The following is a 21,796-nucleotide window of genomic DNA, read 5'->3' on the forward strand; positions in this document are numbered from 1 at the left end:
AGCTACTGAAGCATCTTTATCTTCTATGGGTTGCAGGGGTTACGACCCCTGGGGAGGTGGGTGGGTATTCATGCATGGCTGTCTTCACTTACACGTTGTAGCTACGCAAGGCGTCTAAATTTGTTTATATTTAGTTTGCCCCCACTCAAAACACCCCATTTCCTGCGCTTGTCCCGTTAGTGTCATTAGGCTTCTTGTGGAAAGTGTGTGTGTTTGTTTTTGTTTCCGCCATATTTGTGACGTCATGGGTCAAAGCAGACGGGTGGGATCGGACGCTTCCGCATTTCCAAAAAAGATAGGACCCACATTATAAAACTCAATTACAAATCAGAATGATTAAAACTCTGTGCCAGACTGGACCTAGAACCTGATACTTTTGCCTATTGTGGATAAGTGCTCCACCGAGTGAGCTACACCAGCACAACCAACAAAATGTCTTCACAGTTTTACTTCCACTAGTTCCTCTGTTGCAGAGCGAAAATTCATTCTGACACGTCAGAATGTTAATTGTGTACATCCAGTGCATAACAGCATGAAACTTTATTCATTTCTACATGGATATGTAAGATGTACTTAGCGAACATACTGTTTCTGTTGGTAACACTGTTCAGTGCTCTAAACAATGCTAATGTTTCCTAAACAGTGCAATATGACACAACTATATATTTTACAGAGCTGTCTGCCAAATAAACAATTGTGCATGTCATTTGCAAATTCCAGAATATTAAAAAAAATTCTTAATCCAATTGATGACGAAGACTACTAAAACGTATACTGGTGTTTAAAATGTATTTGACTTAAGTAGTAAATCTTTGATTTTGTGTGTATCCTTTACGAAATATAAAGTTCACAGGATCTGTACATGTAGTTTATTTGGGCTGTGGAGTTGGATAATGAAGATGATTTGATAAATAAAAAATGTTTACTGCCACAGAAACGCTGGTTATTTAAGTTCACAACCACAGAACTCTGAGCCCTGTCGCGCCACAGCACTAGTCATAGCATAAACATGCTAATATACTCTTGAAATAAGATTTAAAACTTGTCGTTTGTTGGGTTTGGTTGTCACAACATATTTTTAAGTTAAACGTTCTACAGTACCAAGATTTCTAAAGGGAACAGTGTGCTCGGAATCCCACTATAAAAGTCAACAAAATTTGTAGATTTCCTACATAACTTTCAAGACTTTACTACGACCATAACCTAAATTTTGCCATACCGCTTTCAACATAAGCTATACACTTAAAAGTACTGTATGACTGACATTATCTTCATCGCTGAAACTTATTTTAAGCAGTAAACGTTTCTGTAGTCAAGAGCGACAAGAGAAACAGGGTGTAAATAACTATTACATGAACATCTTGACACAATACGTACTCTCGAACTAAAACTTAAAACTCCGTATTCAACAATTTCTACTAACCATATTTAGCTATGAAATAGATTCAAATAAACTGTCACATAAAAATAGACTTCCAACAATCACGCAACAAAATCATTTACGGAAACACCGCCACAGATCTTGAGAGACGTGGCTGATTTTACGCATACATGTGACACTATCGATAAAATTAAGGATCGATTACCAATAATCGCTATGAAATGACGCTAACTGTCACTATGCGCGAAACGGATCACAACCTATTATAAATACACGCATTGGACAGATATAACTAGGCCTTTACAAATTTGGGAATTTTTTTGTAGGCAACCAAACAACATAGGAGCTTATGATCAAGAGGTTCATTTTTGTTGCGACACATTGATACACACCGTTCACAGGCATAAATTATTACAACGTCATTCTTTTTTCATTTTTTTATTGATAGGTTTTGTTAACAAAAGGATTTTCCCCTGTTTCTGCAACACTAATTCGCTTTATGCTGTTTCTTTTCATTAAAGGATGCGGAGTTCGCTTCTATATATGCAGCTCCAGTGCGTAAATTCATATAGTGTGATTTTCTAGCGCTAGTCTTTAAATTTGATGGTTTGCTTTGCCACAGGATGCTTTTGGAAAGATGAGGTACATCTTTACTTGAAATTATGTTTTTACCTGACTGAAAAAAAAAATAACCCCACACATTTCTTTACGAACTGCAGTGTACTCTGTCTCTCTCATGTACCCTGGTCACGTGATGCCAAGAGCGAGAGGCAGTTGTTACCATAATCTTGCGATTCAATTATGGATGATGAAAGTGATGTTTTGATCGAAGAAGATTATTACTCGTTTTTAAATATACCAAGAGATGTAAGTCGCCTTCTTTGTTTATTTATTTGTGTGTTACCGATTTATGACTCCTTCTACTGAAGATTTGGCTTTTAGTGGCTTGCACAGTGGTTTTCGACAGCCGGCGAGGTATTTTCGGACAGTGACGAAAAGATTCTAATTTGTAGTCACTTATGTCTAATTTTTTTCCAGGCTACGAACGAGCAGATCAACAATGCCTACCGTCACCTCAGTCGCATGTACCATCCCGACAAGCATGTGGATCCGGAGAGGAAGAAGGAAGCAGAAATTCTTTTCAACAAGACTAAGAAGGCATACGAAGGTAATTGATTTGCTATTCTGACAGTTTTGGCGGATGCTTACATCGAGAATCGTGTGTATTCGCAGGTTACAGTAACCGCCAAAGCCTACTTTCAAATACCTCACCTCGTACTGTACCTGAAAATGTGAAAGAGTGCTTCGACATATGACCTTACTAGGTGAGGTTTTAGAATTGTACGCTCAACCGCCGTTACAGGAACTTAGTTGGTGGTAATAAGAAATGTACTGGATAATGTCTACAACCAGTGCCCTCAGATTTCGTCCATTGTAATCAGTGGCAATGGTTCTGTACAGTAACAAACTCCCCTTGTGGGTGACTTATCCCAATTTGGCATCTTGTGTTTGCCACAGAAAGCTTTCTGCTTGTTCCAGTGCTCAAGTGTTTGTACTTATGTGACAGTTCAGACTGATAAGACAGATTGGTTTCAGATACTGTAGTTAGGCAATCCTTGATGTTTTCTTCCGGTTATGTACATAACATGGTATTTATTTATTTATTTATTTTTTGACTCAGCTGCCACTTTTGCAACGCAACGTGATCTTGAATTTCATGATAATTTTATTTCAACTTGCCCTCACTGGGGTCTAGTGTAGCAGGGGATACAACCCGTCGGCTTTGGACAATGACGTCACAAGTCGCCAGAGAGCAGTTTACCATTTTCGCTTTTGCTGTTATGTTTCAGTTTCGTTTTTTTACTGATTGCTTAATAAAGTGGATCTGTTTATTCTATCTCTTGAGATTTTTTTTTAAAGCCAAAAAACACTTATCAGCCACTGAAGGGGGCTACAACACTAAGAAGAATCGCTTCTCGATTGGCGACTTGTGACGTCAATGTCCAAAGCCGACGGGTTGTATCCCCTGCTACACTAGTCCCCCTCACTGTGTACAATTAAATCATCTGCAAGAGGCTCAGGGAGTCGAACAATTGTCCCTGCCAGACGTTTCGAGTTTATTGTGAACTCTGATGGCTCTATCGCACTTCATAATGGTTTGCAGAGTTTGGTTTGTGTTTGCTGAGAAGTTTTGGATCCAATCCAATATCTGTTGTTGTATTCAGAAGCACTTACATTGGGTATTAGACTGTGATGTAGCCATTTATTGAAGCCTCTCCTGATGTTAAGTAACAATGTGAATGTATGATCTTGCTGAATCAGTGTGGATTTCAAAAAAGAAATTGTCTGGTCTCCATTTGTTGAATTTGTCTGCTCATCACATAAGCACAGGACGTGTTTCATGTGTCTATAGCAAACTGATGTCAGTGTGAGAAGTTTATTGCTTTCTGCATCTATAAGAGAACTATTCTTAAAGGTTGGACTGACTTGCACTTTTTCCAGTCATTCATTTATTCCAACAAGCCATAATAGTCTGGGAAAATTTTTTATTGGGGACCATGCATGTTTGAACCTCAAAGTGTATGTTGATAAAGCATGTCACAGCAACTCCTGGTAACTTATAGTGACAGAACAGCTGATTTGTGAAGCCAATGATGTAATGATTGCATGAGAAATATGTCATTTAGTGCACTAGGTACTAGAACACAATCACGTTGAATTTTGACAGAAACACTCTTTCTTTGTAGAGGCAAATACATAAAAACACATAAGAAATAATCCAACTCAGTTTTCATTACGTGTTTGCTGCACCTTACTGTTTCCGTTATTGATATATATACTGCAGGACTCTGGATGCACGTAGACAGAAAATAATGAAAAATGAAACTGTCAGCTTCCAAGCTGACATAGATTTCTGCCAACACTATAGGTAAATCTGTTATCTCAACCAAGATTTTGCTTTCACATTCGATGGCTTCCTCAATTCTCAGCCATATTGGCATCTTCCATCCCTACTTAGACCTTGGACTATGCTGCAGATCAGTCTGACACCCCAATATAGATTCTGCCTTTGAGCTGAAATCATTTATAATATTTAAATGCAGATAGTGCAAAAGTTCTCTTTATATCAGTAAATTTAAAAATAAACCCTTAAGGGGCAAAAGCAGAGAACGAAGAAAGCGCAGTTCACCCAGCACAACTGATTCGTATAATTGTCCCTAGAATCAAGATACGTTTTTTGACATAATAGGCGCAGATGTGCAAATATATCAATAACAAAAATGTTAATATGCGATAAAACAGAATGTGGAGGAAAGTCAGTAGACAAAATTTTGTATGTTACAAGCATGAAGATATCTCTAGTAGGATCAGTAATAGAAGATCCATGACAGTTACATTGGACTTGGTGCAGCTGCTTTGTGCATCTACCTCAAACGGTCACATTATATGACTTTGTATACGTCTCTATGGCAACGCATCATCTTGTCACAGCTCTGTAGATGACTGTTGTTTTCGTCTGTAACTGTTTCTGCTTTGTACTTGAAAGGTAGTAACCACACTGCCAGCTGAGAGAGATCTTCTTTCACTGACTCTGCTATACTTTTTGTTGCCTAACACATACACCACAGGCTGCTTCCTACTTGTCACGGACGCTTGTTGCCAATATCTGCTCCGAACCGCAAACAAGCTTGAAGTGTGGACAGCCCTTTGTAATGTTTAGCCAATAGTTTTACTCGAAGAGGTACCAGTCCTGTAGTTTTCAAATTAAAGCTAGATGTTCATTTCTTTACTGTACCACAGCCACGTGCTTTGCTGTATATTCAACACTAGTTGACACAGCAGTGCTTTAAAGTTTATAAATGTGTATGGGAATTGGATTTACATCCCCCTCTCCGTCTGTACATCTCTTATTCCATACTCTATCCACCTCCTCCCTCATCTCACTGCCTATATCCTCCTTCATCTTTTGTTAGTCGTTGTTGTATGTTTGTGTGATGCGTTAGTGAGCGTGATGCGTTAGTGAGCGTGATGTGTAATGCAATCGAAAAAGGGTTTACCTTTAAAGTTCAGTGAAAACCTTGTTCTTCAATAATATTCACCCCAAATGATGTCATTTGGAACACTCTACTGTACTTTGGTATATTCTGCAGCAAAAGCTTCAGTTGAGGTTTGTAGCCAGAAAGCAATGATTCTGGTGGCAGTGTCAGTTGTGGTAATTTTACCTTTCTGCTTGAACAATGTAATCCTGGCAGTTCATGTCAAAACCTCAGAACATAGCAATGTTCAAAAATATTGTTCATTATACCCAAGTTGAGCAACACATCCACAATGTAACTGATTGTTTGATTGTATCTGAACCCCAAATGTTCTGTTCAAATTGTCACATTTGGCCATCTGTTTTGTCAACATTGTGAATTATTTTGTGGGTAAGCTCCAACTGAGCAAGTCGAACTCAACTGTATCCAGCATTATGGATTGCGCTTGACAAATTCTTATTTGATTTCCCACATGATGCTGCCTGTGCTCTTTGTCAATCTTATTGACTCTGTAATTATGTATTTGTCCTGCAATGTGTGTAGGCTGACCATTAATATGACATTGGTGGCATTTCTTTCCAAAGAAATAAACCATGAACTGAAACCAATTTAAGATTTGCAACACACCAGATTACCACGCACTGGCTTCAGTTCATCTTTGCAACACACCAAATATACAATTGCCACCAATAACACACTGAAATACCACTTTCAACTGTATTCTTTTTCATAAAATATCAACAATCAGTGAGGTATTTGTTACTGTTATGAAAATGTGACAGCAGAACTGTCAAATGAACTGTCACATCTTTGATATTTTCATACAAAAATGTCATCCAAATTTTTGGACTTTTCCTGTGGATTTTCCAAAAAAAAATTCTTTCATACAAACCTTGTTCTGACAATTACAAAAAGGTGAAAAAATCAGCCATGTCTGTCAAACTATTCTCATATAATGATCCTTCATACTTGCAGCAATTGATTTTTGTTTATATACGTTTGGAAGATCTCCATTTCATCTTATCAGTGTTCATTGCTTGTGTGCAACTTTCATCCCATTAACTGTGTGAAACTGACAATTACGCTCAGGTTTATTTTTAAAATAATGTAGAGGCATCAGTCAGCCACTACTAACAATGTTATTTATTAGGAACAATTAATGTTGTTGCTAGTACATAATGCGAATGACAATCAAACAATTAAAAATCTGAGGTGGTAAAATAGTCTATATTAAAACTGAGTGAAAGCTCAAATCTGCACTAGCTGTTTTTTGTGTTTTTTACTGTATGATGACCAGTTTTATATCCTGAAGGTATATCTTCAGGTCATATAAAAAAGGTTATTAGTAGAACATTGTTTCTGTTTTCAAACTGACAGGTGCAACTTCAGACAGCTTTTAACATCTAAAATTATATTGTGCTTTTCATGTGATGTTTGCTGATAATGATGTAGGATCCTTAAGCATGTAAGGAAAATGAAATATAGTAGTCATTTCTTCTTGCAGCGTGTTTTGCTGCAAGGCACTACCACTCCAAGGAATAGTCACTGCAGCCAATGAATGTCATATGTACAGTATAACGTAATGTTAAATGTGAACAGCAGTCTGAAGATAAATCTGTCAAGTCGAAACCAGTAATCTGATATTTGTTCCTAATAAATACTATTATTAACAGTGGCTGGTTGCTATTTTTACTTTAGTGTAAGAATGAAGCTGCATTTTTACAGAAATGGTCTCACCACATCAGTGTTCGATAAAATAGCATGAAACTGTAGCAGTCAGAGTTGTTGTTGTGAAAGTGTTCTAGCCCGCATGGCCCCGGTCTTAACACTTTGGAGTCTGGCCACTTAGAAGAATACCAGGCCTAGGAAACTGGCCATTTATGCCATTATTTAAAACATTACTGGCACATATGTAATTACCGTATCTTCAAGAGTAATACATATTAAAAAGACAAGCTTAATGATTTGTTTCTCATATTTGCTTAGGTTTTTTGATACAGTACAAATTGTAAAATAATGCTGACAGAAAGTATACTTATCCTTCCAAGAAAAAGGTACAAGGTGGTTTATTGGACAATTTCTTCCTCTTGAGCTTCCAGAATTTCTTATGCCCTGAAGAAACATAATGTATTTGTAGCAGAATTGCTGCAGACTGCAAAACTTGACGAACACTCTCACAGAATTATGTCACTGTGACCATATCAGCTCAGCCATTCGTGACAGCAATTATTACGTTCACTTATATTTCTTTTAAAATAATTCTAGAAGTTGAAAACATATGGCAGCACCAAAAAAAGTGACAGGTAGCGAGATATCTGTACATTGTTCTCGTACGAAATGAATCAAGTTTTCGAGCGATAGATGTCCTGGGCCTCGAGAAAATTGTGGGCTGACCTATACTTGGGGGAAGTCTTTTTTAATACAAAGTTGTGGCCTGAACTGTGCTTGGGCTTGGTCTGCAAAGTGTTAAGTATTGCTGTTTTGTCATATTACTTATTGACAAACTTCTCTACCACCACTCAATTTAAAGCAGTCGCAAAATAACAGTGTGATGTCTGTCTCTCTCTCTCTCTCTCTCTCTCTCTCTCTTATTTTTTTTATTTCTTATGGTGGTTCAGTTCTTGTTTTCTCTCACAATCTCCCTCACCTCCCCCCCCCCCCCCCCCCTCCCCAGCCTTTTTGTTATTTCCTCTATTGTTAGTGATCTGTTAAATTTTTGTGCTCTCTCTTTAATAGGAGAGGGGCAGGGGAGTATTTTTTTGACCTGCTCTCTTCTGTACATTTTGTTTGCTGCTTTTTGTGCTTCTTCACTGTTGTATATGTTTCCTATTCATTATGTATGATAGACCAGTAAATATGCCATCACATGCAGGAAACAGACGAATTATTCATAGATTTGGATATAACTAAATTATAAACATTTACAAAACATTATAGATGTAATTGATAACTGTCCAGCGCGTAACATATAATTGTGTCAGAATGTTTCAGGAACATGAATTATTTTAACCACTGTCAACAAAACGACTTCATACTCTTACTCACTCTTATTTTATAATGAAAGTCAGAGCATACAGAATAAGTTCTAAACTTATATTTACATTATTGCTCTGTAAGTCATGCTTAAGTGTATGGCAGAGGGTTTGTGAAACCACTTTCACTCTGTTTCGCTACCGTTCTACTCTCGAACAATGCGTGGGGAAAATGCACACTGAAATCTTTCCATGTAAGCTCTGACTTCTCTTATTTCATTACAATGATAATTTCTCGTATTTTGTTACAATGATTATTTTTACCCATGTAGGTGGTTGTCAAAAAAAAATATTTTCGCATTCGGAGCAGAAAGTTTCACGAAAAAATCTCTGTCAGTGAAAAATGCCTTTGTTTTAATGATTGCCACTCCAACTTGGATATCCTATCTGTACCACACTCCCCTATTTCGTGATAATACAAAGCAAGCTGCTCTTCTGTGAACTTTTTTTAATGGTCTTCATCAGTTCTATCTGCTAAGAATTTCACACTGGACAGCAGTACTCTAGCAGAGTACAGACGAGTGTTGTGTAGGCAGCTTCTTTAGGTTCTCAATCATGATTCCTCACCCAGATCAATCAACCATGTAATCAGATACTGAACGAGAGTGGCTCGAAGACCTCTCGAGTAACAGAACGCAGAACTCTGTCCTGTGCGGCAAGTGTTCATCAGAGGCGAGGGTATCGTCAGTAGTACCCCCAGGCAAGTGCGACAGGACCATCGTCGCTCTCTGTATTCGGTACATAAATTATCTGGCAGGTAGGGTGAGCAGCCTGACTGTCGGCTGATGACACTGTAGGAGGATAAGGGTGACTCGGAGAGAATTTCTATTTTGTGTGGTGAACGGCAGTGTACTGTAAATGTAGAAAAATGTAAATTAATGCAGATGAGTAGGAGAAACCATTCTGTAATGTTAGACTGCAGTATCGGTGGTGCTTTTCGACACAGTCGCAACTATTAAATTATCTAGCCGTAACTTTGCGAAATACTTCAAAAGGAATGAGCGTGTAAGGTCAGTGTAGGGAAGGGTAATGGTTAACTTGGGTTTATTGGGAGAGTTCTAGGAAAATTTAGCTCATGTATCAGAGTGGCAATTCCCTTCTGGAAAAAGTGGAACTCTCAGAGGACTACATTTTACCTGGAAAAATCAGGAAATCCAGGAATTTCATAAAATTTGGGGGAATTCTGCATCTTTAATCTAACATTGAAATTGAGTTTTATAAATTGTAGATTTTAAAATACTTAATATGTCAAAATGTGTTAATTATACGAGTATTATTCCATAATCATCGATGTTTAAAAACTGCGGTTAAACTACCCTTTATGGTGGTATATAGCTCACCTGAGAGGAAAGAAGTCATTATTCTGGTATGCTGCCTATCTCCCTCCCCGTCGCTCACCATTAATTTATGAGGATCTTCGTGACACCGACACCACCTTCCTCCTCACTGCCCGAATCATCGGGGAATTTTTTTTCCCCAAGTTTGAGTAGTAACCCTGATCTGTAAAAGTGATTGTGTATAGAACACTTGTGTGACCTACTCTAGAGTACTACTGTAGTATTTGTATACGCACCAGGTCAGATTAAAGGAAAACACCGAAGCAATTTGGAGGTGTTTTGCTAGATTTGCTGCTGGTAGGTTCGAACAACACACAAGTGTTGCAGAAATGCTCAGTGAACTTACATGGCAATCCTTGGATGGAAGACACCTTTGTTTTTGTGAAATGCTATTGAGAAAGTTTAGAGAATAGGCATTTGCAGATGACTGCAGAAAGATTGCACTGCCACCAGTATACATCTAGTTTAAGAACTGAGAAGACAATTAAAGATAAGAGAAATTAGGGATTGTACAAGGGCTTATAAACTGTCATTTTTCCCTACTTTTTACTTTCGAGTGGAACAGTAAAGGCAATGACTAGTAGTGGTATGAGGTACCCTCTGCTGTGCACTATATGGTGGTTTGCAGGATATGTACATGTAGATGTAGCTATCAGTGGCTTCTGTATGTTGCAATTGTAGTGTCTACATGTGTCCATTATCTCTGAGAACAACTGAGACACAATAATGAATGGGATACTGAGCTTCACAAAATGAAAAGAGTCAACATCATGTGTCAGATATTAGATGTTTGTTTATATTTTGCGTGTTTCCAGTTTGTATATAAAAACACATAAAATAGTTACTATTTAATGCATACACTTACAACTGTTTCAACCATTTGTTTAATCTGCTTATGCAATTTATTGTACAGTGTGTGTGTGTGTGTGTGTGTGTGTGTGTGTGTGTGTGTGTGTGTCTTGCTTTTGCTTCAGAGTAATGGGTGGAACTGTTTGTTCAGTACTTCAGTTTTTCTTATTCTAAGCTATGGTTTGGTGCATGAATACTTACAATATTTTTAGGACCTCCTTGTTTTCAAACATACCCTTACTTTTACTTTGTTAGTTTTCTTGTGGCCTTTGTTGTACTTCAAAATTTCGAATTATATTGTGTTAGGAGACCAAATTGTTGGCCACTGTTGTTCAGGTGGTGAAATTTTTAACAGTATTAACATACATAAAACTATCCTATCTTTCACAATTAGCAGGTCCTGTGTTGGGGAGGAAAGTGAGAGCTATATTGGTTAGGTTAAAAAGGAAAGGGCAGTCGGACACCAGGATGAGATATATGTTGGGTTTCGGTGGTGGTGGCAGCATCGGTGGTGGTGGTGGTGGTGGTTGTTGTCATTGTTGTTGTCTTTTTCCCTTAGTCTTCTTTCTTTTCTCATTTCTTTCTTGCCAGTAGTTTTTCATTCTTTCCCTGTGTTTTTGTCTTCTTTATTCTGCCCATATTATCCATGTCTTTCTCTTCGTTTTCACCTGAAAGCCCCTGAACCTTTTTGCTTTTGATCTGGTGTAATGGTACTTGAATTACGTAACCATTACGGCAGCTCACCTGAACCTATCGATACCAGCAATATTCTACTGTATTTCTGTAAAGTAGTTAACGTATTTCTGAGACAACATTCAGATTTGATTTCATTGATGTAGAGGTACTTTGATACATCGATATGTTTATGTTGCAATGATATTATTCTTATGTGTATTCTTTCTTTTGTCACTATGATCTTTGACGTACTTGTAACTCTGATTTTTGGGCGCGTAAGTGATTATTAGTTTGTTGTTAGAGAGTCGGACCTTAAAAAAGTCAAGTCTTGATTGTCATGTTGAAAAGACGCATATTGTAGTCAGCTTATAAAATGTGAACTTTAACAGTGAGGAAGATGTTTTCAAGTATGTTTTGTATTGTGAAGTGATGTTTTGTGTGTTACGTGATATTGCAGCAAAAGTAATAAAAAAGAAGTGTAACTTAAATTCGGAGTGCTGATTACTTTTTTACATCACCATTGTCCTGCAAAAGTGTAATCTTCAAGAATGGTTTGTGAAACACATCTATAAAACTTTTGAATATAGCAGAATAAAACCTAGGCCTCTTTGCATCTGAGCTTGGAATTATCACCACCTAGATTTTCGACGATTGAGCCACGATTTTGCAACGAGACCAGCGTGGGAAACACGAAAAGATGAGTGCCTAGTTTATTCATTATTACATGAAATGACTTTATTAACTGTGCTCTAATGACACCTGCCACATAACAACTTTGTTGTTGCCCGAAAATGCAGTATTTAGCAGCGTGAGCAACATTACGATCATTATTAAATTTTGACCTTTGTTGTGGTAGGGTTGTTAGACTGGACTTTTCTCTTTTTCCTATTTCTTTCTCCATTATTTCAATTTCCCGAAGTCTGGTTTAACTTCTTTGAGTCACATCATTGATGTTTTTAGGTTTCTATCAAAAATTAAAATTTTTTTTTTTCTTCGAGCCTCTCTAGGTGTCCATAGAATAAAACTCTTTGCTTCCTCATTTTATGTAATATTCATTATGTTCTTTCGTAAACTTGTTTATAACTTCTTACTTCCATTTCCCATCCATATAGTTTGCTGCCAAGAATTTCCTTACTATTTTCCTTTCCTTCTTTTCTGTTTCACGTAATTATTTGGCTATATTTAATAAAAGGCTTTCTGAAGCATAAATGCAATCTAGTTTAATGACAGTGTTGTCATGCCAAAGTTAGACATTTGTTGATAAAGATTTCTTAACGTATAATGTTTTTGTTGATTGAAAAGCCACATCCATTTTTGTTGCCATTGCTAAGTTATCTTCCTTATCCAAATCATTCAGTTTTATTATTTCATGTAGACATTTAAATGCTGTTACTCTTCTTTTTCCCCATCATCAGTTTCTATGTATTTCATTTCTCCCTTCATGTTTGTCATGCACTCCTTTTATTGGAAATATACAGGGTATTGTAAAATGATGACCTTTCCCAACATAGGTTCCTGTCCTCAATTTGTTCCTGACACCCTCTACATCCTCTCAAAGTCTGTCGATATTTTGTAACACCCTGTACATATATTGAAGCTTTATCTGCACTGTTGCATTTTCTGTAAAAGCCACTCAGTTCTCATTTTCTTCCAATAATGTTTTAATCCATATTCTTCTGGTCTTTTTCCTACATCCCCTAATTTTTATTTATTTATTTATATAGTGTACACAATTGAACACAGTGCCCCCTGCGGGTCCGGGGTAAGAATAGGCCCGAGGTATTCCTGCCTGTCGTAAGAGGCGACTAAAAGGAGTTTCAACCGATTCGGCCTTCCATGTGATGGTCCCCCTTGGGGTTTGACCTCCAGTTTTCAAAATTCTACAGAAGTACGAGCCTTTTGGGGAAGGACGCCTTACGTGGTGTACCACTGGTCCTCAGTGCACTAAGACCTTGGCACTCAGCATTGTACCGGCGTTGTAACCATACCCACTATTCCTCAAATTGGGCCTAAACGCCTGATGGGTTGTACAAGTTACGCCCATAGTGCGTCCCCATCTGCACCTACGATCATGATGGACTTTACATGGCACCAGAAATCCAGCACGGTAGCCAGCCCGTTGTGGTGGGGTCGTCATGTACCCTCTAGGTTGTAGCCCCCTGACAACACAGGGATCGTCCTGCCGATACCTGAGCTGCACCCTCCCCACGTCGGCCAAGGAGTAGATGCCCGTCTCCTTGGGGCATCAGGACTCCCGGCAACGGTCATCCTGCCAGGTGGCCCTTGCTGAGGCTGGGTGGCGCCCGTGGGGAGAGCCCCTGGTCGGAGTGGGTGGTATCGGGGCGGACATTTCGCAGATGAAACGTCAACACGTATCAGGTCGCTCTGCGGCCGAGTCTTTCAAAAGGAAAGGTACTGTTTCTAGTTCTGGTTCTCATGCCCTTTCCCCCTTGGCCACTCCCTGGGAGGAGGGACAGGCCCGCCGGCTTGGGGCGAAGTACTTCCCCCGCTATTCGGTCTGTTCTCGAACCGATGGGTGGACGTTCGCCACCTCCAAGCCCATGTTCTTTGTTCAGCACATTGAGGACATCTTCGGGGAAATCGAGGCTCTCAGTAAGATGTGTTCGGGGTCCGTTCTTATAAAGACCACCTCCGCCACGGTGCTCCAGGCGTGCGACCGCCTAGGGGACATCCCAGTGTCCATTGTCCTGCATCTGGCACTAAATAGGACGCAGTGGGTTATTTTTCATCGGGATCTCCTGCTGCAATCTGATGAGGAGCTCAGGGCCAACCTGGAGCGCCGAGGCATGCATTTCGTCCGGCGAGTCCAGTGCGGCCCCAAAGACCGTCGCATCGACACCGGGGCCTTTATCCTCGCCTTCGAGGGGGATGTTCTCCCGGAGAAGGTAAAGGTGATGTGCTACCGGTGCGACGTGCGACCTTACGTCCCGCCTCCTATGCACTGTTTTCGGTGTTTGCGCTTTGGGCACATGTCGTCCCGGTGTGAGGCTGAGCCCCTTTGTGGCGACTGTGGACGTCCTCTTCGTGAGGAACATACTTGCACCCCACCACCTCGGTGCCCTAATTGTCCTGGCGTCCACTCGCCTAGGTCCCCAGACTGCCCCGCCTATCAGAAGGAGAAAAAGATACAAGAAATTAAAACTTTGGATCGGCTCTCTTATTCTGAGGCCAGGAAGAAGTGTGACCACCTCCATCCCGTGCCGTTGACCACTTCGTTTGCCTCAGTTGTGTCCACTCCTTCCGCGGTATCCTCACCCCTATCCTGTCCCCCCTCCGCCTCCTCCCCCCATCCGGGGTCTCCGCCTCCGCCTCCCAAATCCCTCCCTTCCAAATCCTCCTCCCCCGTGGCCCCTGCCCCCTCTGCCCCAGGGGCCACCCTTCCCCCACCCCCCACCCTCACCCACCGCCGCCGCCTGAGAAGCGATCCTCTTTTCAGGCGTCCATCGGGGAAACGTTCCGGACCCCAGCTTCCGAGGTCCGGCATTCCAAAACGGACCCCGCGTGTGAGGACCTTCTTCGGGTCCAGCCCACCGTCCCTGTGCCTTCTCGGCCTTCCAAGAAGGCCTCCAAGAAGAAGTCTCTATCCCCCTCTCCACCCCGGCGCGTTTCGTCTGACGCTCCATCCGTGAGTCGCTGCTCCCGGCCGTCCTCAGTTTCGCCGGGACGCTCTGCTGCCAGGCACTCAGCTGGCCTTTCGTCGGCAAATGATGCTGCCCCTCCTACACAACCAGGGACAGCGGCCGCAGCTGGCGACGACTCGATGGAACAGGGTCCGCCTCCCACCGGTTGTAGCGTTGTTCCCTCGAAACCTGGCCCTCCGCGGCCGTCGAGGTGACCAGCTCTTCCCCCGTCTCGTTCCCCCTCCTTTTTGATTAGCGATGGCCTTGTTACATTGGAACATAAGAGGTATTTGATCTAATCGGGAGGAATTACAACTGCTCCTCCGCCTGCACTGTCCGCTCGTCCTCGGTCTCCAGGAAACCAAGTTGCGCCCGACTGACCGTATTGCCTTTACCCACTATACCTCGGAGCGGTATGACCTCCCCCCATGTGGACGGTATCCCAGCTCATGGTGGGGTCATGTTGCTCGTTCGGGACGATGTCTATTACCATCCCATCCCATTGACCACCCCACTCCAAGCAATAGCTGTCCGTATTACTCTTTCTGCTTTTACTTTTTCAGTTTGTACCATCTACTCTCCATCGTCATCTGCTGTTAGTCGGGCTGACATGATGCATCTGATCGTTCAGCTTCCCCCGCCGTTTTTATTGTTTGGCGACTTCAATGCCCATCATCCCCTTTGGGGCTCTCCTGCATCCTGTCAAAGAGGCTCACTCTTGGCGGATGTCTTCAACCATCTCAATCTTGTCTGCCTCAATACTGGCGCCCCGACTTGCCTCTCAGACTCTACTCGTACCTACTCCCACTTGGACCACTCGATCTGTTCTACCACTTTTGCCCGTCGGTTCGAGTGGTATGTCCTTACTGACACGTATTGGAGCGACCACTTCCCCTGTGTCGTTCGTCTCCTGCACCACACTGCATCCCCACGTCCTTCGAGCTGGAACATACCGAAAGCTGACTGGGGACTTTACTCCTCCCTGGCGACCTTTCCGGACCACGATTTTCTCAGTTGTGACAGTCAGGTCGCATACCTCACGGCTGTTACCATCAATGCTGCCGAACGTTCCATTCCTCGTACTACCTCTTCTTCACGTCGCGTTTCCGTCCCCTGGTGGAACAAGGCTTGTAGAGACGCTATCCGTGCTCGACGACGTGCTTTACGCACCTTTCGCCGCCATCCTACGTTGGCGAATTGTATTGGATACAAACGACTCCGAGCACAATGCCGTAGAGTCATCAAAGACAGCAAAAAAGCTTGTTGGGCCTCTTTCACCAGCTCCTTTAACAGTTTTACTCCCTCTTCTGTCGTATGGAGTGGCCTGCGCCGGCTGTCGGGCATTAAGGCCCACTCCTCGGTACCTGGCCTGACCTCAGGTAATGAGGTCCTCGTTGATCCTGTGGCTGTCTCCAACGCCTTCGGCCGGTTTTTCATGGAGGTTTCAAGCTCCGCCCGTTACCACCCTGCCTTCCTTCCCAGGAAAGAGGCAGAAGAGGCTCGGCGACCTTCCTTCCACTCGCTGAATCTGGAAACTTATAATGCCCCCTTTACTATGCGGGAACTCGAACGTGCGCTTGCACTGTCCCAGTCCTCTGCTCCGGGGCCAGATGCCATTCACGTTCAGATGCTGGCACACCTTTCTCCGGCGGGCAAAAGCTTCCTTCTTCGTACCTACAATCGCGTCTGGACTGAAGGTCAGGTCCCCATGCGTTGGCGTGACACCGTCGTTGTTCCTATACCCAAACCCGGGAAGGATAGACACCTTCCTTCTAGTTACCGCCCCATTTCTCTTACAAGCTGTGTCTGTAAGGTGATGGAGCGCATGGTTCATGCTCGATTAGTTTGGATTCTTGAATCTCGACGGCTACTTACCAATGTCCAATGCAGCTTTCGTCGCCGCCGCTCCGCTGTTGACAACCTTGTGACCTTGTCGACATTCATCATGAACAACTTTTTGCAAAGGCGCCAAACGGTAGCAGTGTTCTTCGATTTGGAGAAGGCTTATGATACCTGTTGGAGAGGAGGTATCCTCCGCACTATGCACAGGTGGGGCCTACGCGGTCGCCTGCCCCTTTTTATTGATTCCTTTTTAACGGATCGGAAGTTTAGGGTACGTGTGGGTTCCGTATTGTCCGACGTCTTCCTCCAGGAGAACGGAGTGCCTCAGGGCTCCATCTTGAGCGTAGCCCTTTTTGCCATCGCGATCAATCCAATTATTGATTGCATTCCACCTAATGTCTCAGGCTCTCTCTTTGTCGATGACTTCGCGATCTACTGCAGTGCCCAGAGAACATGCCTCCTGGAGCGCTGCCTTCAGCGTTGTCTAGACAGCCTATACTCATCGAGCGTGGCAAATGGCTTCCGGTTCTCTGAAGAGAAGACGGCTTGTATCAACTTTTGGCGATATAAAGCGTTCCTTCCGCCATCCTTACATCTCGGTCCCGTTGTTCTCCCATTCGTGGAAACAACTAAGTTTCTAGGGCTCACGTTGGACAGGAAACTGTGTTGGTCTCCGCATGTCTCTTATTTGGCGGCCCGTTGTACACGTTCCCTTAATGTCCTCAGAGTTCTTAGTGGTTCATCTTGGGGAGCGGATCGCACTGTCCTGCTTCGCTTGTATCGGTCCATAGTCCGATTGAAGCTGGATTATGGGAGCTTCGTCTACTCGTCTGCTCGGCCATCCCTCTTATGCCGTCTTAACTCCATCCACCATCGGGGGATACGTCTTGCGACAGGAGCCTTCTACACTAGTCCTGTCGAGAGTCTTTATGCTGAAGCTGCCGAATTACCATTGACCTACCGGCGCGGCGTACTGCTATGTCGGTATGCCTGCTGGCTGTTGTCTATGCCCGACCACCCCTCTTACCAGTCCTTCTTCGCCGATTCTCTCGACCGTCAGTACAGGTTGTATGTGTCTGCCCTGCTGCCCCCCGGAGTCCGCTTCCGTCGCCTGCTTCGACAATTGGATTTTGCCCTCCCTACCACCTTCAGAGAGGGTGAGAGCCCGACACCACCTTGGCTCCAGGCTCCAGTTCATATTTATCTCGACCTTAGCTCACTCCCGAAGGAGGGTACTCCGGCTGCAGTGTATTGCTCACGGTTTGTCGAACTTCGTGCTCGACTTGGCGGTCACACCTTTATTTACACCGATGGCTCCAAAACTGACGATGGTGTCGGCTGTGCCTTTGTCGTCGGGGCCGCCGCCTTTAAATACCGGCTCCTCGACCAATGTTCGAGCTTTATGGCCGAGCTTTTTGCTCTCCATCAGGCCGTTCAGTATTCCCGCTGCCACCGCCATTCATCGTATGTACTCTGCTCTGACTCACTCAGTGCTCTTCAGAGCCTTGGAGCTCCCTATCCGGTCCATCCCTTGGTTCAACGGATACAGCAGTCCCTCCATTCTTTTGCTGCTAATGGTTCTCCTGTCAGCTTTCTGTGGGTTCCCGGACATGTAGGAGTGCCTGAGAATGAGGCTGCGGATGCTGCAGCCGAGGCTGCAGTCCTCCTGCCTCGGCCAGCCTCCCATTGTGTCCCGTCATCTGACGTTCGTGGGGATGTTTGTAAGAGGCTTGTGTCGTGGTGGTGGGATGCTTGGTCATCCCTCCAAGGAAACAAGCTCCGGGCAGTAAAAGCGCTCCCAACTGCTTGGACAACCTCCTCCCGTCCATCTCGGCGAGAGGAGGTCCTTCTGACCAGGTTGCGGATTGGGCATTGCCGGTTTAGCCACCGCTACCTGCTTTCTGGTGACCCAGCCCCGCAGTGCCCTTGTGGTCAGGCATTAACAGTGCGCCATGTTTTATTGTCGTGTCCCCTCTTTAGTCAATCTCGTGTTGTCCTGTCCCTGCCATCTACTTTACCGGATATTTTAGCTGATGACGCTCGAGCAGCTGCTCGTGTTCTGCGTTTTATAACTTTGACTGGCTTGTCCAAAGACATCTAATCTTTTTACTTATTTTATCTGCATCTTTGTCAGGTCTTTCTGGTGTCCCCCCTCCCCTTGAGTTTTACTAGATTCCATGTGCTCTAACAACAGTGACTGGGCGCTAATGACCTCAGTAGTTGAGCGCCCTTAAACCCCACCTAAAAAAAAAAAATTGAACACAGTGGGGTGATCCATCTTCTTGTCTTACATCAGTTTTGGTCCCAAAGGATTTGGAGCTATCATCTAAATATTTAATTTTGTATTTGTTAGTGTGTCTTTTATGTTTACAACTGATTTGTGTTGAATAATTTCTTTGAATAACTTCTTTTCGTGAATCAAATCATATGCTTTTTTGAAGTCTGTGGATGTTATATAAATTCTTTTGGCTCTTGTTTCTGTATATCAGATTATGAATTTCAGATTTTCACACCACACAGAACATCCTTTTCTAAACCCTATATGGTGCTTTCCTAATTGTTGCTCCAGTTGGCTTTTCAGCCTTTCTTGTAATGCTTTTCAAAGAATTTTGTAAGCCATTGGTAGGAGGGAAATTCTCCTAGTTGTTGTTTCGAACATAATCTTACACTCATTTACAGGCTGTGCTCAGCCTCTGCTGAGTTTTCAAAGTTCTTGCACTTTAGTGACACTGACATTCAATACTGCAATTGACAATAGTCCATATAGACTGTCCCACATAACAGCTACCACACCACCAAGGAATGTTATTCATCCCTGGCGCTCTCAGACTGAGATTATCTTGGTCAAGTCCTAACATTCCTTAATGCTACTGGATGGGTGAAAGACTGGTCTGCTTGCTTGCCATTTTAGGACTCTACCTATTTTAGTAGTTGTTGCACCACAAAATGGAAGCTGTACTGTGTGTTGACCTTCCTCACTTTGTTAAGCAGCATCACGTCTCTGCTTCCTTGACAGCATTGACCTCATATAATGCACCGAATACCTGTTCTGTCTGAGCACTGTTACCACATGATTAATCTTGCACCTGCAGTCATCTTGTACAAAATAGTCCAGGCTCTGTGTATTAGGGTGTTCAGCAAAGCTCTCTTCCGAGTTGGATGGTAAAAGTTACACCAATTGAGATACAGATCTGTATATGTCAGTTTTCAATACACTGAGTACTTTTTTATCCAAATTTGTCTTTGGTTAGAATTGTGTGCATTTTGTACTAAAGTAAACAAACTCAAAATTGAGAAATCAGTAAATGAAAACAGTAAATAGAGTATTCGTTCATACTTTACACCATTTTACACACTGTTCTACTATGCTTGTACTCCACTCTACCATGTAAGCCTACTTTTCCTGTTGGATTTACACCACGTCTGTATTTCTGAGAGCTCACAAAATGGAGGTACATGTTTGTGCCATCACTTTGTGTTTGCCACCATCAACTCACAGTGTAATGCATTTTTACTCCTTCTTGATGTCTCTACTGTCTTCAGTGTGGCACTCGCCTAATAGCTGACCATTTCAGTAACACTGTACATGACTCAACACTGTTGTTTCAATGTTCACAGTTATGATTAACTATGTTTTCTTCCACCTCTGGATGCTACCTGAAAATATCCTATGATGCAACTCTTCTGATACAAGAACAGTGTTTGTGTGGCAAAACAAGCAGTGAGAACAATCACAGGCATTACAAACAGAATTCCTGCTGGTCATACTTCAAAGAACTAAAAATACTAAGAGCACACTTTCTATCTATTAAAGCCTGTCTCGGATAAAGTGCACTTACGGTGTATGCAGTAGTTTGCAGTACTTTTTCCTTGGTTGTAGTCAATTAAAAACGTTCAATCTTATAAACTTCTTCATCACAGAATTTGGCTGGTTTTTTTTCCAAATATGTTGCTATTTTCAGGTTTCTGGTTATGTTGGCACATAATAGCATGGCTTAAATTGCTGGGAATGTAATTATCAGGAATGAAATTGATAATTTTGGTTGTCACAAATGTCACATTGTTTTTTCCAGAGTATTTCCAAGGAGGAAATTAGGGATTATGGTGGGACCTGAGAGCACAGCTTGAATTGCTATGAGTAAAACAAAATAGCCGCTAACTTCATCTGCGAAGCATAGGAAATTACAAATGAGTAACGTGACTGGCTACTCACATCGGGCTGGAGAATCATCGTCAGTGGATGTATGGGTTTAAAGTTGTTTGGCGCTAAAAGTGTGGTCATCGGCACTGATTCGCAAGATTGTGGTATTGGTGTATGAGTAGTACCTATTGTTAAAACGAATAGCAAAGGCCATACAGCTACAGCAACAGTCATAAAAAATTTCGCATACAGTCTGAAATATGGCATCCCGGCTAAGACACAAGTTGAAAATATGGTCACTATTTTTTATTTACTTAAATTTGCCATATTTCGTGACAGTACCTTTTCCGTTAGACGTTTGCAAGGTGATATTAGTCTTGGCTTCAGTTTTCTGAGTATGATTCCACAATGCATCTTTGTCGGTTGCAGAAAAGACGTGGTTCAACGTGTTTGCCTCATTTTGGTGTTTCAAATACCATTTCTTCAAATGTAATTTCTTTTTTACAGTTAATACAAAAAAAAAATAGTAACATAATTCAAAATTATTTATGACAGTGACCTTCACATTGTTCTTCCGTCAACACACACCAAGAGTTAGCTGTCGACTGACTATAGTCAAAGACGACTCCAACGTCAAAGATGTTTTACACAACACACAAGCTTCCACTTGTAATCAGTCTCTTTGCTATTCTTCGATACATTTACTAATAGTAATCAATATGCTTTCACTCTCAAAAACAGAAGTAAATTAACATATAATAAGACAAATTATAATAAATTCTGACAAAAAATATGAGAAAACATTTACAATTCGGTATCGACAAATACGGTAAAAATAATATCTCCCAGATCCATTACAAG

General features: G+C 42.2%; 2 protein-coding genes across 2 annotated transcripts in view; one reads left to right on the forward strand and one right to left on the reverse strand.

Moving 5' to 3' along the window:
- Positions 1-1,580, reverse strand: part of LOC124720395 (coatomer subunit beta') — a 164,105-nt gene extending 162,525 nt beyond the window's left edge. Inside the window, exon 1 of the mRNA XM_047245736.1 lies at positions 1,424-1,580. Within this exon, the coding sequence (XP_047101692.1) occupies positions 1,424-1,426 (3 nt within the window). The 5' untranslated portion in view covers positions 1,427-1,580. The remainder of the gene's footprint in view (positions 1-1,423) is intronic.
- A 525-nt stretch (positions 1,581-2,105) lies between these two features.
- The window catches only part of LOC124720272 (dnaJ homolog subfamily C member 11), a 135,017-nt gene continuing 115,326 nt past the window's right edge, over positions 2,106-21,796 (forward strand). Inside the window, exons 1-2 of the mRNA XM_047245589.1 lie at positions 2,106-2,248; positions 2,420-2,549. Coding sequence (XP_047101545.1) covers positions 2,183-2,248; positions 2,420-2,549 — 196 coding nt within the window. The 5' untranslated portion in view covers positions 2,106-2,182. The remainder of the gene's footprint in view (positions 2,249-2,419; positions 2,550-21,796) is intronic.

Source organism: Schistocerca piceifrons, chromosome 11 (genome assembly GCF_021461385.2).
Source record: "Schistocerca piceifrons isolate TAMUIC-IGC-003096 chromosome 11, iqSchPice1.1, whole genome shotgun sequence".
NCBI classification, from domain to species: domain Eukaryota; kingdom Metazoa; phylum Arthropoda; class Insecta; order Orthoptera; family Acrididae; genus Schistocerca; species Schistocerca piceifrons.